Source organism: Podospora bellae-mahoneyi, chromosome 2, assembly GCF_035222275.1.
Source record: "Podospora bellae-mahoneyi strain CBS 112042 chromosome 2, whole genome shotgun sequence".
NCBI classification, from domain to species: domain Eukaryota; kingdom Fungi; phylum Ascomycota; class Sordariomycetes; order Sordariales; family Podosporaceae; genus Podospora; species Podospora bellae-mahoneyi.
Window position 1 is genome coordinate 2,133,215 of NC_085881.1, and position 13,152 is coordinate 2,146,366.

At 53.5% G+C, this 13,152-nt stretch overlaps 3 protein-coding genes across 3 annotated transcripts; all 3 read right to left on the bottom strand.

The window, feature by feature from the left end:
* Nucleotides 1-850: 850 nt before the first annotated feature.
* QC761_205000 (uncharacterized protein) lies at nucleotides 851-3,113 on the bottom strand (the record flags this gene model as incomplete). The annotated part of the gene is made up of 4 exons (XM_062876228.1): nucleotides 851-1,797; nucleotides 1,861-2,303; nucleotides 2,421-2,537; nucleotides 2,650-3,113. 4 exons carry the CDS (start codon nucleotides 3,111-3,113, stop codon nucleotides 851-853), a joined length of 1,971 nt encoding a protein of 656 aa, XP_062734808.1.
* A 927-nt stretch (nucleotides 3,114-4,040) lies between these two features.
* On the bottom strand, nucleotides 4,041-6,361 carry AFG3 (AAA ATPase afg3; the record flags this gene model as incomplete). The annotated part of the gene is made up of 2 exons (XM_062876229.1): nucleotides 4,041-4,840; nucleotides 4,900-6,361. The coding sequence occupies 2 exons, from the start codon at nucleotides 6,359-6,361 to the stop codon at nucleotides 4,041-4,043; spliced, it is 2,262 nt and encodes a 753-aa protein (XP_062734809.1).
* Nucleotides 6,362-8,026: 1,665 nt separating this feature from the next.
* QC761_205020 (uncharacterized protein) lies at nucleotides 8,027-12,913 on the bottom strand (the record flags this gene model as incomplete). Its single annotated transcript, XM_062876230.1, has 6 exons — nucleotides 10,947-12,913; nucleotides 10,749-10,876; nucleotides 10,622-10,686; nucleotides 10,212-10,538; nucleotides 8,924-10,160; nucleotides 8,027-8,867 (listed from the first exon to the last, which is right to left on the bottom strand). The coding sequence occupies exons 1-6, from the start codon at nucleotides 11,145-11,147 to the stop codon at nucleotides 8,027-8,029; spliced, it is 2,799 nt and encodes a 932-aa protein (XP_062734810.1). The 5' UTR covers nucleotides 11,148-12,913.
* Nucleotides 12,914-13,152: the final 239 nt, after the last annotated feature.

A 13,152-nucleotide genomic window follows, 5' to 3' on the forward strand; every position in this document is an offset into this window, starting at 1 on the left:
AAATTCTACGGGCGAGCAAACGCGAAATCTTCTACCTGAATAACTACACCAGAACCGTAAAACCGTCCCGAAGCCACGAGCCGGCTAGACGGAGCAGAGCAGACCAGCACAGCATTAATCCAGCGCCTGACCGCCAACCCAAAAAAGAAACCTCTCGATTACGCCACCGACTCGAAAGACCTCGCCCCGAAGCTACCCTTCCCAACACAACACACAATGCTAGGTAGCCTTCACTGCTCAGCTGCCTGCCTGTATCGCGGGGCTTACCTGGATAGGCGGAAGACGAGCTGGACAAGAACGCAATCAACATTTGCTTTTGAGGGAAAGGTGGACACAGTAAGAGTAGGTGGGTATTTTGTGTGTGTGATCAACGGGGGCAGGCATTCTCAGGTAGGGATGATACAGACCAGACACACAATACAAAGGGCCCGGGGGGGACATGGAACAGAAAGAAAAAGAAGAAAAAAAGGCCAAGTGCTGCGAAACACAAAAGAGCATTCTAAAAGATTATGAAGAGGCTAGCTAACCAAGGTGATGTGATGTTCCTAGGATGGGAATCTCTAATGAAGTACAAACTTTAGCTATTTGGTTTCAATACTGATTGTCCAAGAGAATCAATGGAAATAAAGATCGTATTATGTGTGCCTTGTCCTAAGTGTGAACTGCCTGTCCACCATTGCCATGTCCGTCAAACTATCCCCCATCTAAGCACCTTTACATCCAGCCATTACGCACTCTAAACCCGCTCTGCTGGTGGGCTTTACTATACCTGCCTTATATCCCTCTCTCTAAACACTATCTACTGACGATTTATACACACACAAAATCACTCCAAGCCTCTCCCTACATATCAAGCCCTATTGATCTCATCCCCCGTACTCTGCCCCCTGCTCAACCTCCTCCTGGTAACCCCCCCCTCCCCACCAACCTCTAGCCCCCTGCTCTCCCCCATCTCCTCATCGCCCCTCCTCTTCCTCCTCCCCCCCGACCCATCCCCATCCGTCTCCTCCCCAGCCCCCTCCCCCTCCAAAACCCCCCCTTGATCCCTCTGCCCGTTCCCACTCCCCCCAGCCCTTCCCCCAAAGCTATTCCCCCCACAGTTAATCATCGTAAACTCACTCGCAGTCGGCCTATCCAGCACCCCCAACTCCCCCTCTCCCAACCACCTAGGTAGCACCACCGCCCTGACCGGAATCAATAAAATGATAAAAACCGGAAAACCCACCGCCGCCACCGTCTGCGTAATCGCAAACGTCGCCGCAAACCCAAGCAACTCCAACCCAACAAACAACCAGATCTTCTTGTCAGGACACCCCCTCAACGGACTGTCCCTTGGCCGGAGCCTCCTCTCCTGAAGCAAATACACCAACTTCAGCGTGATCCCATTCCCCTCCAGCGCCTGGAACCCCATAATAAAAAACAACCCCGCCAGGACCCCCTGCGGGATGAGATGCAGCACCGACAGAAGCGGGCCCGTCATAGCGACGAGTGTTATCAGCCCCTGGGCGAGGTTGGAGACGCGTTGTTCCACTACGTGGGTTGTTTTTAGTTGGGGTTTGCCGCCATGCTCGAAAGAGGAAGAGGACGAGGAAGAGGACGAGGAAGGGGAAGAGGTGACGACTTCTGTTACGCAGAGGGAAGCGGTGTGAAAAGGGGCTTGCGGTATCAGACCGTTAGGAAACGGCAGGCCCAACAGCCCCGAGATTCCCGTTGTGAGGCCTAGCAGAAAGAGGTCCCAGTGAAAGCCGGCTGGTTTGCGGAGGGGGTACTCTGAGCCTTGGGCTATGAGGGAGGATACTAGGTTACTGTCAGTGGACGGTGATGAGGGAGAGAAGGGAGAGGGGGAGAAGGGTTAAATACCATTGTGATCAAACCAAAACAACACCGTCAACAAAACCGCAAACGGAATCGCCAGAAACACGTGCCCTATCGGCAAGTCCCAAAAGTGAACAAACCACCCCCTCGACTCCACCGTCGGCATAAACGCTACACCCGTCGGAAGCGTCTCCAAAGGCACATTCTTCATCCTGCCCATGTGGGCAAAACCCGTAAAAAAAATCACCGTCAACGGGGTGCCGTAGTCTTTGATAAACACCCTAATCCAGTGCTTGAACAGCGTGGATTTTGTGCCAATCTCTCCACATATATAAGCAATGCAAAAGACAAGCAGCGACACAACAACCGACAGCCAAAACGGCGAGCCGTCACCGAGCGTCTCGAGGATTTGAACGCCCTTTTGGAGATAAATAAGCGCGACGTAGAAGCCAAAGATGTCACAGGGAAAGCGAGTGACATAGCTAAGCCTATTTGTTTTCATCAGCTGGATATCATGATAATCCAAAAAAAAAAAAAAAAAAAAAGAAAAAAAAAAAAAAAAAAAGAAAAAAAAGGGAAAAAAAACGGCGGAGGTGAAGACATACCAATTACAAGAATTCGTCACCGCCAAAACCCAATGAAACACCAAACTCCACAGTCCAATCCAACACATGAACCCAAGGTAGTATGTCCCAGAGTCCTTCATGATATTATACACCGTACTGCCATCCCACGTTAGCCATCCCTCTCACTTCTTAACACCAACCCCATCTCATCAGTGGCCCCCCTCCCCCCATCACCACCAACAACACAGAAACCAAAGAGAGAACTCACTAATTAAAAACCGTAATCGGCCCCGTAACCCCCACAATCACAATCGGCTGGCACGCTCCCACACTAAACACCACCGCCCCCAGCACACTAGCCAACAGCGTCTCGTTCACTCCGTACTCCCCGTTCGTCTTGTGCAGCATGTCCAGACTGAACGCCAACGCGGGCAGGATGTTGGCAAAAAACATGTACACCGTCGCCGGCACGACACGGTAATCCCAGGCGTCGGTCCAGTCGGACCAGTAGTAGGGCAGGCGGCGTTTGATGTCGAGGTACATGCCTCGGCCGAGGTGGATTCTGTGCCATGGTTCTTCTGGTTTGCCGTTTGATGATGGTGATGGTGATGATGGGGCGGGGGGTTGAGGTAATGAGACGGCGGCGGCGGTGTGAGTTGGGAGGAGCTGTTCACCTCCTCCTCCTCCTCCTCCTCCTCCTCCGGGTGGTAATGGGGGTTTCTCTGATGGCATTTTGTGGTTTGTTGCTTTCACTTTTTGAGGGACCGAGTGAGGCGTTCAAAAATATGGGGGTGGCGGAACCTCAACGGTCAGCGAGGCTGTAAGTTGAGACCGCTGAGTGAGATGAGATGAAAACCAACCCCAGACTGAGCCTCTCTCAATCCAGAGAGCAAAATCCTCTTCAATTGCTGTGAGTTATTGACGCAGCGCAATTGATGCCATGAGCGTATCATCCGTCAACAACGTCAGAAATTGATAAAGTAGAACACCCCGAGAGAAAGCTGCGTTCGGCACCGTGGCGGCGACTTCCCCCCCAAAAAACGACGTCGCTAATGAGCAAAGCCAACTAAAAAAAAGAAGAAAAGGAGGCAAGAAACCGGCCCCACAAACCCGCTAATCCCCGGTTTGTCCCCCCCCTCCCCCCGCCCCCGACTAACAACGTCTGATGCCACCCTTCAGTTGTTCTTTCACGTTTTTCCCTAAGTCCCTGAAAATCATCGCCCCAAAGACCTCATTCATAATGTAACCGTGCAGATTCAAAGCCTCAACAGCAACGTAATCATAGTAGAGGAAGGGTATCTCAAAAACCTAATACCACAATTCTCCCACTTACACCACCAACCTCCACCACACCACACACCATCAATCTATCATAATACTTTTACATTTCATATACAAAGGAAAAAAGAGTTTATAGTAGTACATAGATACATGCCGCTTCCTCCCCCTTCCCCTCCACTCCCCTCCTCCTCCCCCCCTCCATACAATCCCAAACAATGCACCTAAAAAGCAGCATTCGACCTGATTTGACCACTTAAACCCACCCCATGATGCTGTCCTTTTTCTTTCTTCCCAGAGTATAATAGCGTAACCACATGAAAAGAACACACACGAGTTGAGTTTTTGTAAAAATCTACCTCATCACACACCGACATTCATTCACCTCTTCTCCTCTCCGTCCTCATGCTCCTTCATAGCAGGCTCCGGACCCCCAGGTGTATCCGTGCTCTCGGTGGGAAAAGGCGGTGCGGCCGTCCCCTTGCCCCCCTTTCCGTCAAAGTACTTGGAAAACTCCTCCTTCTCCGGCCACTCCCTCGGTCCCAGCAGCCTGACCAGGTCATCTCTGCTCAGCACCTCCTTCTTCAGCAGCTCCTCGGCCACAATCCCAACCTCCTTCTTCCTCGCCGTCAGCAGGTCCTTGCACTGCTTGTACGCCTCGTCCACGATTCTCCGGACCTCGGCGTCAATCATCTGGGCGGTCGACTCGGCAAACGGCTTCTTGAGCTGGTTCTCGTCGTTGTTGAAGTGGAGCGGTCCGAGCTTCTTGGACATGCCCCATTGGGTGACCATGGTGGTGGCCATGTGGGTGACCTTCTTGAAGTCGTCAGAAGCACCGGTGGTGACGGTGGGGAAGTGAAGCTCCTCAGAGACGCGACCGCCGAGGGTCATGGCCATGCGGTCCATGAGCTGGTTGGTCGACATGAGGTAAGCGTCGGTGGCGGGGAGGTACTGGGCGTAGCCGAGGGCGCCCTGGCCACGGGGGATGATGGACACCTTGAGGAGAGGGTCAGCCCACCGGAAGTACCAGCCGCAAACAGCGTGACCAGCTTCGTGATAGGCAACTGTCCTCTTCTCTTCGGGGTCGAGGACGAGAGACTTGCGCTCGAGACCACCAATGACACGCTCGATGGCCTGCTCGAAGTGGGTCATGGTAACACTGGAAGCGTTGGCACGAGCAGCTATGAGAATAGTCAGCACTAGACTTTACAATGAAACGAAAAAGTGAGAAGAAACATACCAATAAGAGCAGCCTCGTTGACCGCATTGGCAATGTCAGCTCCGGCAAACCCAGGAGTCAACGCGGCCAACCGACCAGTCAAGTAGGTCAAATCCTCATTCGTCAGAATCTTCTTAAGATGCACCTTGAAAATCTCCTGACGACCTTTCATCGTCGGCCGATCAATGTGGATATGTCTGTCAAAACGGCCAGGACGCATCAGAGCCTTGTCGAGAATGTCAGGTCTGTTCGTGCCGGCCAACACAACAACCTGCTCCGAGGTGTTGAAGCCGTCCATCTCGGTCAAGATCTGGTTCAGCGTCGACTCCCGTTCGTCGTTGCCACCGCCCCTGAAGCCGCCGCCCTCCGACCGGGACTTTCCAACCGCATCAATCTCATCGATAAAGACGATGCAGGGAGCGTTCTTTCTCGCGGTCGAAAACAGATCCCGAACCCTCGAGGCACCCACACCGACAAACATCTCGACGAACTCGGAGCCACTGACAGAATAAAACGGCACCTGAGATTCGCCAGCCGTGGCTTTGGCCAAAAGCGTCTTGCCAGTACCGGGCGGACCAGACAAGATCGCGCCCCTCGGGATCTTGGCACCCAGCCTCTGGAACCGCTCCGGCGACTTCAAGAAGCTCACAAACTCCATAATCTCCGTCTTGGCCTCATCCATACCCGCCACATCCGCAAACTTGACCTTGACAGCCGCATCATGGTTGAACTCCTTGGCCTTGCTCTTGCCGAAACCAAAGACGCCGCTGCCACCACCACCCATACCAGCACCAGCCCGTCTCGCCGACCAGATCAACAGACCCATGATCATCAACGTCGGCCCAAAAGCAATCAACAAGTTGCCAAAGTTGCTCTCAGAGGCATACGAGACCGGTATCCTGTCCGAGGTCGGGATCCCCAGTTCCTGCTGCGCCTCGTCCAGTCTCCTCTCAAAGGCATCAATAGAGCCAATGGTGAAGTAGTAATGGAACCCAGGCTTGCCAGCAGTAGACCCAGGGTAAACAGAGTTAACCGCCTCCCTATCCAGCTCAACCTTGACCCGGTCGTGATCAACAATCAGCTTCTTGACCAAGCCCTTGTCCAAAAACGTCCTCCGCAGCTCCTGCCAGGTGATCTCCCTAGAGTTATCCCCACCCATAAATAGCGACAGCAGGGGATACAGCAAAATAGCACCCACCACCCAGCTCATGGTGTCCGACAGCTGGAATCCTGGTCTAGGCGGTGGCGTCCCCCTCTTCCTTTGCTGTCCCGTCTGCTTCCCCTCCCCATTCTGCTTCCCCTCCCCATCCTGCTTCCCCTCCCCATCCTGCTTCCCCTCCCCATCCTGCTTCTCCCCCTCCTCCTTCTCCCCAGGCTTCCTACTCTCAAAACTCACCCTCCTCGCCTCCCTCTCCGCCCTCTTCCTCCTCTCCTCCTCGACCTCCTCCTGCTGCGCCTGAAACTCCTGAATATCCTCCAGCATCTTCGGAAAGTACCTCATCGCCCTCAACGCATCCATCATCCCCAGCTTCGGGAAATCCCCCGTCCAGTTCTTGACCATAATGTCATGAAACTCCTTTGGCAAACCCGGCACTTTGTTCACGTCGAAGATCGCCCTCAGCTCCGGCGGCATCTGTATCACACCCAGGAGCTTCTCCACCTTTTTCAGCTCCTCCTCCGACAGGCGGACCCAGCCGCGGGGTATTGGCTTCTCTTCTTCAGTTCCTGGTGGTGTCGTGACGTCTCGGTGGTGGTCATTGTTGTTGTTTCCGGGTGGCCCGGCAGGAGGAGGAGGGGGGGGGTTGGTCGATTGGAATCTTCTCGAGAGAACAAAAACTGAACCGGCTGGGGAGGACGAAATAATCCGGGGGTGTCGAGCTGCTCGAATGGCTGGGCTTGTGATCGCTCGGAGGGGTAGACTCCTCCTTGCGCCGCCGCTGCCGCCGCCGCCGAGGGCAGCCAGTCGGCAGGCTGGGGATCGGAACATTGCTTTTGTTGTGTCTTATGTCCCCTTGTGTAAATCAATTCGACCCCCTTTTCCCCTTCGTTGTAAAAGCTGCGTCCGGTTTTGTTGTGGCGTACAACCACAAGAACGCAGTCGAGAAAGATGGTGGGATGTGGTGATGCGATGCGGGATTGCGAAAGGACCGACCACCAGCAGCAGGTGTGGTGGATTTCTTGGCAACCCGAACCAGCAAGCAGCAGTTTAAAACGAACCGTGACCTTTTCTATCAGCTTGATAAGCAGCGGCCCACCGCCTGCGCTCTCACCACTAACCACTAGCGGCAACTTGTAGGAAAAACTCGTTGAACTTGCCTACAGGAAGCGGGCGGTCTTTTGAACAAGCCCAACTTTCTGTTGTTGTGGTTCAAGTGAGCCGCAGTGTTGACAGCAAAAAGGATTTCCTCCCTGTACGAAAGCTCTGCAAAATCCCATTCGATGATGATGCTGTGCGGCGAGAAACACCTACCTAAAGCTCATCCGACCTTATCCCGAAAAGTCCTAGCGCCGAGTCACGTGGGGAGGGGGCGAGGGAAGTGGGGGTACAAAGCTATGGAATTATCGGACTCCTGGCCTAAAGTCTATACAAAATACAGAAGCTCCATAGCCCCCAAAAGTGCCCGGACAGGCTCCTCCGTAGGCAGTGTGGTGCTGACGTATGGAGTCCACAAGAAGGCAGGTGAGCATGCTTAGCTTGGTCACTGCGACCATGACGAGCTTTAGCTTGAAGCTCACGATCCTGATGCTACTGCAGATACCTCTGAATAACCAATCCATTCATCTGATGTTTAGCAGCAAAACAGGACAGAAGATGCACCTGAGCAGAGACGTCCTTCTAATTCAAGCCCCTATATACCCTCCTACATTACTCACCCATAGCAAGTTACACATTCCCATGCAACCACCCAACACAACAATGCTTCCCAAAGAAAATCATCAACTGAACTAAACAAAAGGGGGAATCCGCTCAAAACAACAACAACAACAACAACAACAAGAAAACAAAATCCCAAAAAACCCCAATGCCAATCCAGCACGCCCACCCATGAATTTCCATTCCCATATCATTCCATCTACCCTTTTCCCTTTCCAAAGATGCCCAATCCCCTTTTTACCTTTCCACAGCCCCCCCCCCCATTTCCCACCTCTACATCCTCCCAGGCACCTCCCCCCCAAAATTCCCATTCTCCACACTAGGATACGCCCCCCCGCTCATCTCGGCCCAATCCCAATCCAACGTCATCGGCAAGCTAAACAAGTCCTGCGGCAACATAGGCTGCTGAAAGAACCCTCCTCCCAGCGGCGGGCTCGTCAGTCCCCCTGTCCCTCCCATCGTAACTGAATTCATCGGATCAAATCCTCCCATATCATACCCCCCGTAATCACCACCACCACCCGGAACACCGCCTCCACCATTCGGAGGCGCAGCTGCAAAATCCCCATGCCACCCCGTTGGCGCCATACCAGGCGACGAACTCGAGCTCATTGTCCCTTGGCCGTTGGCGGCGCCGTTCATCGGGCCGAATCCAATGTTTGGTGGTGAGCGGTGGTCGTTTGGTGGTGGGGAAAGGTTGTTGTTCGGGGGCTGATGCTGGTTGTTCATGGAATGGGATGCTTGTGGTGTGGCAGAGCCGGCTGTTGTCGGCCGGGGTGTCGGGGCGGCGGCTGCTGGGTTGGGGTTGAAGGATGGGGAGTCTCCGGTAGCAGTTGTTTTGGCAGTTGGTTGCTCGGTATTCTTCCTCTTCCGCCTGTTGGCGTGTTCCTTCTCCGCCTTTTCCACCACCACCTTTGCAATCCGCTCAAACTCTGAACAAACTCCCAGCATACGGTGGACACCACCAGTCTCGGCTTCTACGCCGAGCATAGACAAGAAGTTGACCACCACGTTCATAAGCTTCGCGTCTGACCGGGCTCTTGGGTCCAGTGGATTTTGCAGCACGTTGCCGAAGAGGGTAACGAGGGCTGATACTGGGAAGTAGAGGACCATCCTACATAATAATTAGCAAGCAATTACGCAGGCGAGAATCGGACGGGAGTAACTTACCAAACACAAGAGAAATCCCCCTGAGGGATGTACTTGAGCAGAGAAATGGACGCCCTAGCAGCCGAAGTGCACAACGCCGCCGATGAGAAAATGCGAGGGTTCAATGGCCTAGCATTAAGCCCCTGAATAGCATAGTTGGACAACCTGCTGGTCCAATACCCATGATGAATCGACATCCGGTGAATTGTCGTCAAGCAGTTGTAATAGTTAAAGTGCAGCATGACGATGTGCAGTATCAGCGGCGTGTGCGATGCCTTGATTTCGTGTTCCGGTCGGAAGTCGATGGGAATCCTGTCCTTCCAGTCCTCAAGCTCCTGGTCGAGTTCGCCAATGGTGTTTAAGAGCTCGCCATCAGACTGCTTTGTCGCCTCTGTCGAGTACAACCTGTTGTAAACCCTGCTCTCAACAATGGATAGCTCGCACATAACCCTAAACAGGTTCATCTTCCCCTTTCCGTCCGCCAGCGGAATGTTTCCGATGCCATCCGCCGGGTCAGCGTCAGGCAGCTCGACGTTCATGTCGCTATCATCCTGTGCCGGTGGTCTTCCTGATCGGAGGCAGAGATCCTTGTCCAGCATGTAGGCAATCCAAAACACTCTCTTGCGCTGCTCGATTTCGATCGGGTTCAAATTGAAGTTGGTGCCCTTCTTGTGAAGGCCGATGGTGTGCGCCAGTCGGATGGCAGTCGCAATGATAAGTGACGATGGCTGCGGGTTAGGAGTGCCTTGCATAAACATAGCCATACCCAGCAGAGCCTGCACACTGAGCAGATCCGTGCAGCGCATCACAATCTCCGAAAAGCAAGCCATGGCGTTCTTCATGTATGCCCAAGCCTTGTCGTCCTCTTCCTGTGGTACAAGGTTGCTCATCACCCGCAGCCGATGAGCGATAGCCAGAGCCACGTTCAAACTCGCCCACCATCCAGATCCAGTATATGGGTCGCTGGAATATTGTCGCTCTACCAGATGCATAAACGTCGGTTGGTGGAAGAGCGGGAACATGCAGTTGAAGTTCTCGAAATAGTCCTTGAGCAGCGAAAGGGCCTCGTTCTTTGGTGGCAGGTCACGGAAGATGACTCGGCGGAAGAGGTCACCAAACACATCAGGCTTCCATGCAGTCCACTTGTGGTCGTCGATCGAGACATCAGAGATCATCTGCTGGAACGAAGAATCGCCCATCTTCTCATTCACCCACTGGATACCCTTGGGTGAGAAGATGGAGAAACCGGACGAGGAGCCTTTCCCGTGTCAGTAACAAGTGGCAAGCTGATCATCGACTAAAGACTTACCAATATATCTCGTCTCACCAATGTTATTGGTGACCAGCGAGCACATCATCTCACTCAGCTCAGCAACCTCCTCCTGCTCCTCTCCCTCTCCATCCTTTTCTGGCGTGATAGACTTCCTCTTATCCTTACTATCCTTTGCTGGCTCCGGCGAAGCCAAGGAGCTCTGAGGAGTGGAGACATTGCCATCATGCCCCGACGTGGCCTGTGATGGCGACGTTGGGTTCGACGCAGCCTGAGAAGCCTGTCTCGACCGCTGCTGCTTCTCCGCAAGCTTCTTCTCCAACGTCCCCAGATCAGTAGCGCCATTGTCATCTTCCCCAAGCAGACCTGCGCCAAGGCCGTTAGTGGACCACGCCCTCAAGTTAAGCTGCTATTTAAGGAAGCCAAGGTTGGGGAAAAGCTATGCGTACCTGACAGCCTCAACAGGTGTTCCATACGACCTAATCTGTTCTCGAGACCTTCGATGTATTTGGCCCTGTGGTCGATTTGTCAGCTCAATGGTTCAACAACAAACCCGAGCTTGTCCTAAATACGCACCCCTTGGGCGGATTCCTCTTCTTTTCCACCTGTGTGAAGACGCAGTCGGTCTTGTAGTTGATGCAGTGTGTGCATGCTGGTAACTTTCCGTCGCATTTGATCTTCTTCTTCCTACACATATCGCATGCCTGCAGATTGCCCAGCGGGTCAGCAAAACGCCACATCCCGTCGTCGAGACCAAGTATTTCTTCAACTCACCCTTGCGATCCTCCTCCTCTTTGCTTCGTTTGTGTCTTCAAGTAGCCCATGGTCTCCAAACATTTGCGCAGCCATAAGGTCGGGTGGTAGTTGCGGCATAGGCATGCCATGTTCAGCATAGCCGCCGAAGATCTGGGGTGGTGGATTCATAAGCGGTGGTGGTTGTATGGGCATCTGAAAGCCCCCGTGCATGTGGTCCATTGTGAATAGTTTTATCGCCTAACCGGCGTTCGTTCGTCGCAAACTCGATATCAAGATGGCAAAAGCGCAATGTGAGGTAGCGAGAAGGTATGTCAGATCGGTCGAAAACCGTTGCGAGCACCGATCGATAATATAGATATTAGGCGGGGCCGAGCGGGACGATGAAGTGTGGAGGGGGCGGTAGGAGGGTGTATCGAGTATCACTATCGTAGGCGCCGGGCAGAAAAAGGGTTGCTATTATTACCGTCCACTCCTTAGCCTTTCTGTGCGGGCTGTCGTCGAATCAGGGGAAAAGTGTGCCGGATGGTCCGGGTATAGGGGGGCTGAGCTGCTGCTGGATACAATTCGACTGCTATGCCGACAAAAGACATCCGAATATCACCTCAGCACTTCTTCGGTCGCGGGGTCATTCGTGTGGGTTCGACAGCTTCGGTTGTGACACAGCACAAAGCTCGGGTCAGTGGAGGTTCAGGTTCCTCCAAAATCTGTAGCCAGCTCGCTGGGATCCAATGTCTTGGAGCGGGAGGAGTCGCACGAATGGCAAGCCACGCCGCGGATTGAAGCAGAGGCTGTCGGGAAACCGGGGAAGCGACGGCAGGATATCGATGTGGAATTGCAACTGCGATTCTTCGTTATAGTCGTCGTCGACCAAGCCGACGGTGTGAGAGTGGATTGATTGTTCGTTATATACAGTCGAAAAGATTCGAAACCAGCAAAAGGGAGGCAAGACAGTCACGAAGAAAGAAGAGCTGCGGCAAAGTGCCCATATTAAGGTGTGTCGGGTGTCAGGGCCCCAGTTCAGTGTGTCCCCAGCGGGCTGCGTTAGCGGGGGACGCGCGCGAGCGATCACCAAGACCTGACGACGTTAGGCAGGACAGGCATGTGGCATGTGGGGGCTGGGGTTGGGTGACTGAGCGCACGGGCTGGCGGCCGAAATTCAGGGTGTTCTGCTTCACTGTTCCACCTCAGGTCAGAGGGCTGCTGCTGCTGCTTGGTAAGCTTCACCTCCACAATCAAGCCGATGACGACGCCGACCGTTTTCCCCTCGGGGTTTATTGATCTTACAAAGTCCGCTCTCTTCAGTTCGAATCGTCCAGATGGGGGCATATGAAGCGGCACAGAGGGCCCGGGGGGAATATTCCCCTATCCCCAGACATCATCTACACGCACTGCCCACTATGCCGAGCCCGTTCTCTGATTGTCAAACTGCAGGAGTACGACCTACCCCAGACCGGATCCGAACACTGATAGCTCAACACTTTGGGTGGCATTCACCGCACCCCAGACCCGTAGTCCGGCGTTGGAAGTGGGTTGAGGGCTAACACTATAGCTAGCTACCTTTTAGGGGGTGGAAAGGAGGGCGGGCGTTATCAAAGGTGGTATCTTGCAGTACCTATCAGAGACAACAACTCTTCAGTCAGGTATCTATCAAACAAGGTGCCTTGCCCATCACGATCACCCGTCTCAAGGCCTCCAAAATGGACTGATGATATTGACCAGCAAGTATGATGGCGGTTACGCAAAACTCACAAAATTCCAGGCATTGCAGAACTTTTCCCATGATGATGATGTTCAGGGACTCAATATCATGCCATGCCTCACCGAGAGCTTCTGGGCTCTTCTCCAAGGTTTCCACTGTCCTCGAGACCCGTGGTTGTCGAGGTCGATCATAAACTGCCAATCCCGTCAGAGGGCGGCCTCTTCTGGAATCTGGATTCGAGCTCAATCGGTTCTTTTGCGGGCAAGGGGTTCCCAGAAGCCGCCGGTTGTGAGACAGTGATGAAACGGGCATGTGTTGCCGTGGAGGGGTCGTCAACCAGAAACCCCGCCGCTTGGACGTTGATGTCACCATGGTCAGTCATGACAAATCCAACGGCTTTCTAAACTCTTGAAATTCTTTTTAATTCATTTCCTCCGAGTCGTTGCTGGAGACTGGTTGTCGGGTTTGCCAAGCAACCTATACGTGGAACTTTCAACGTCGTCCCATCTCGGAAGCATCAGAGAT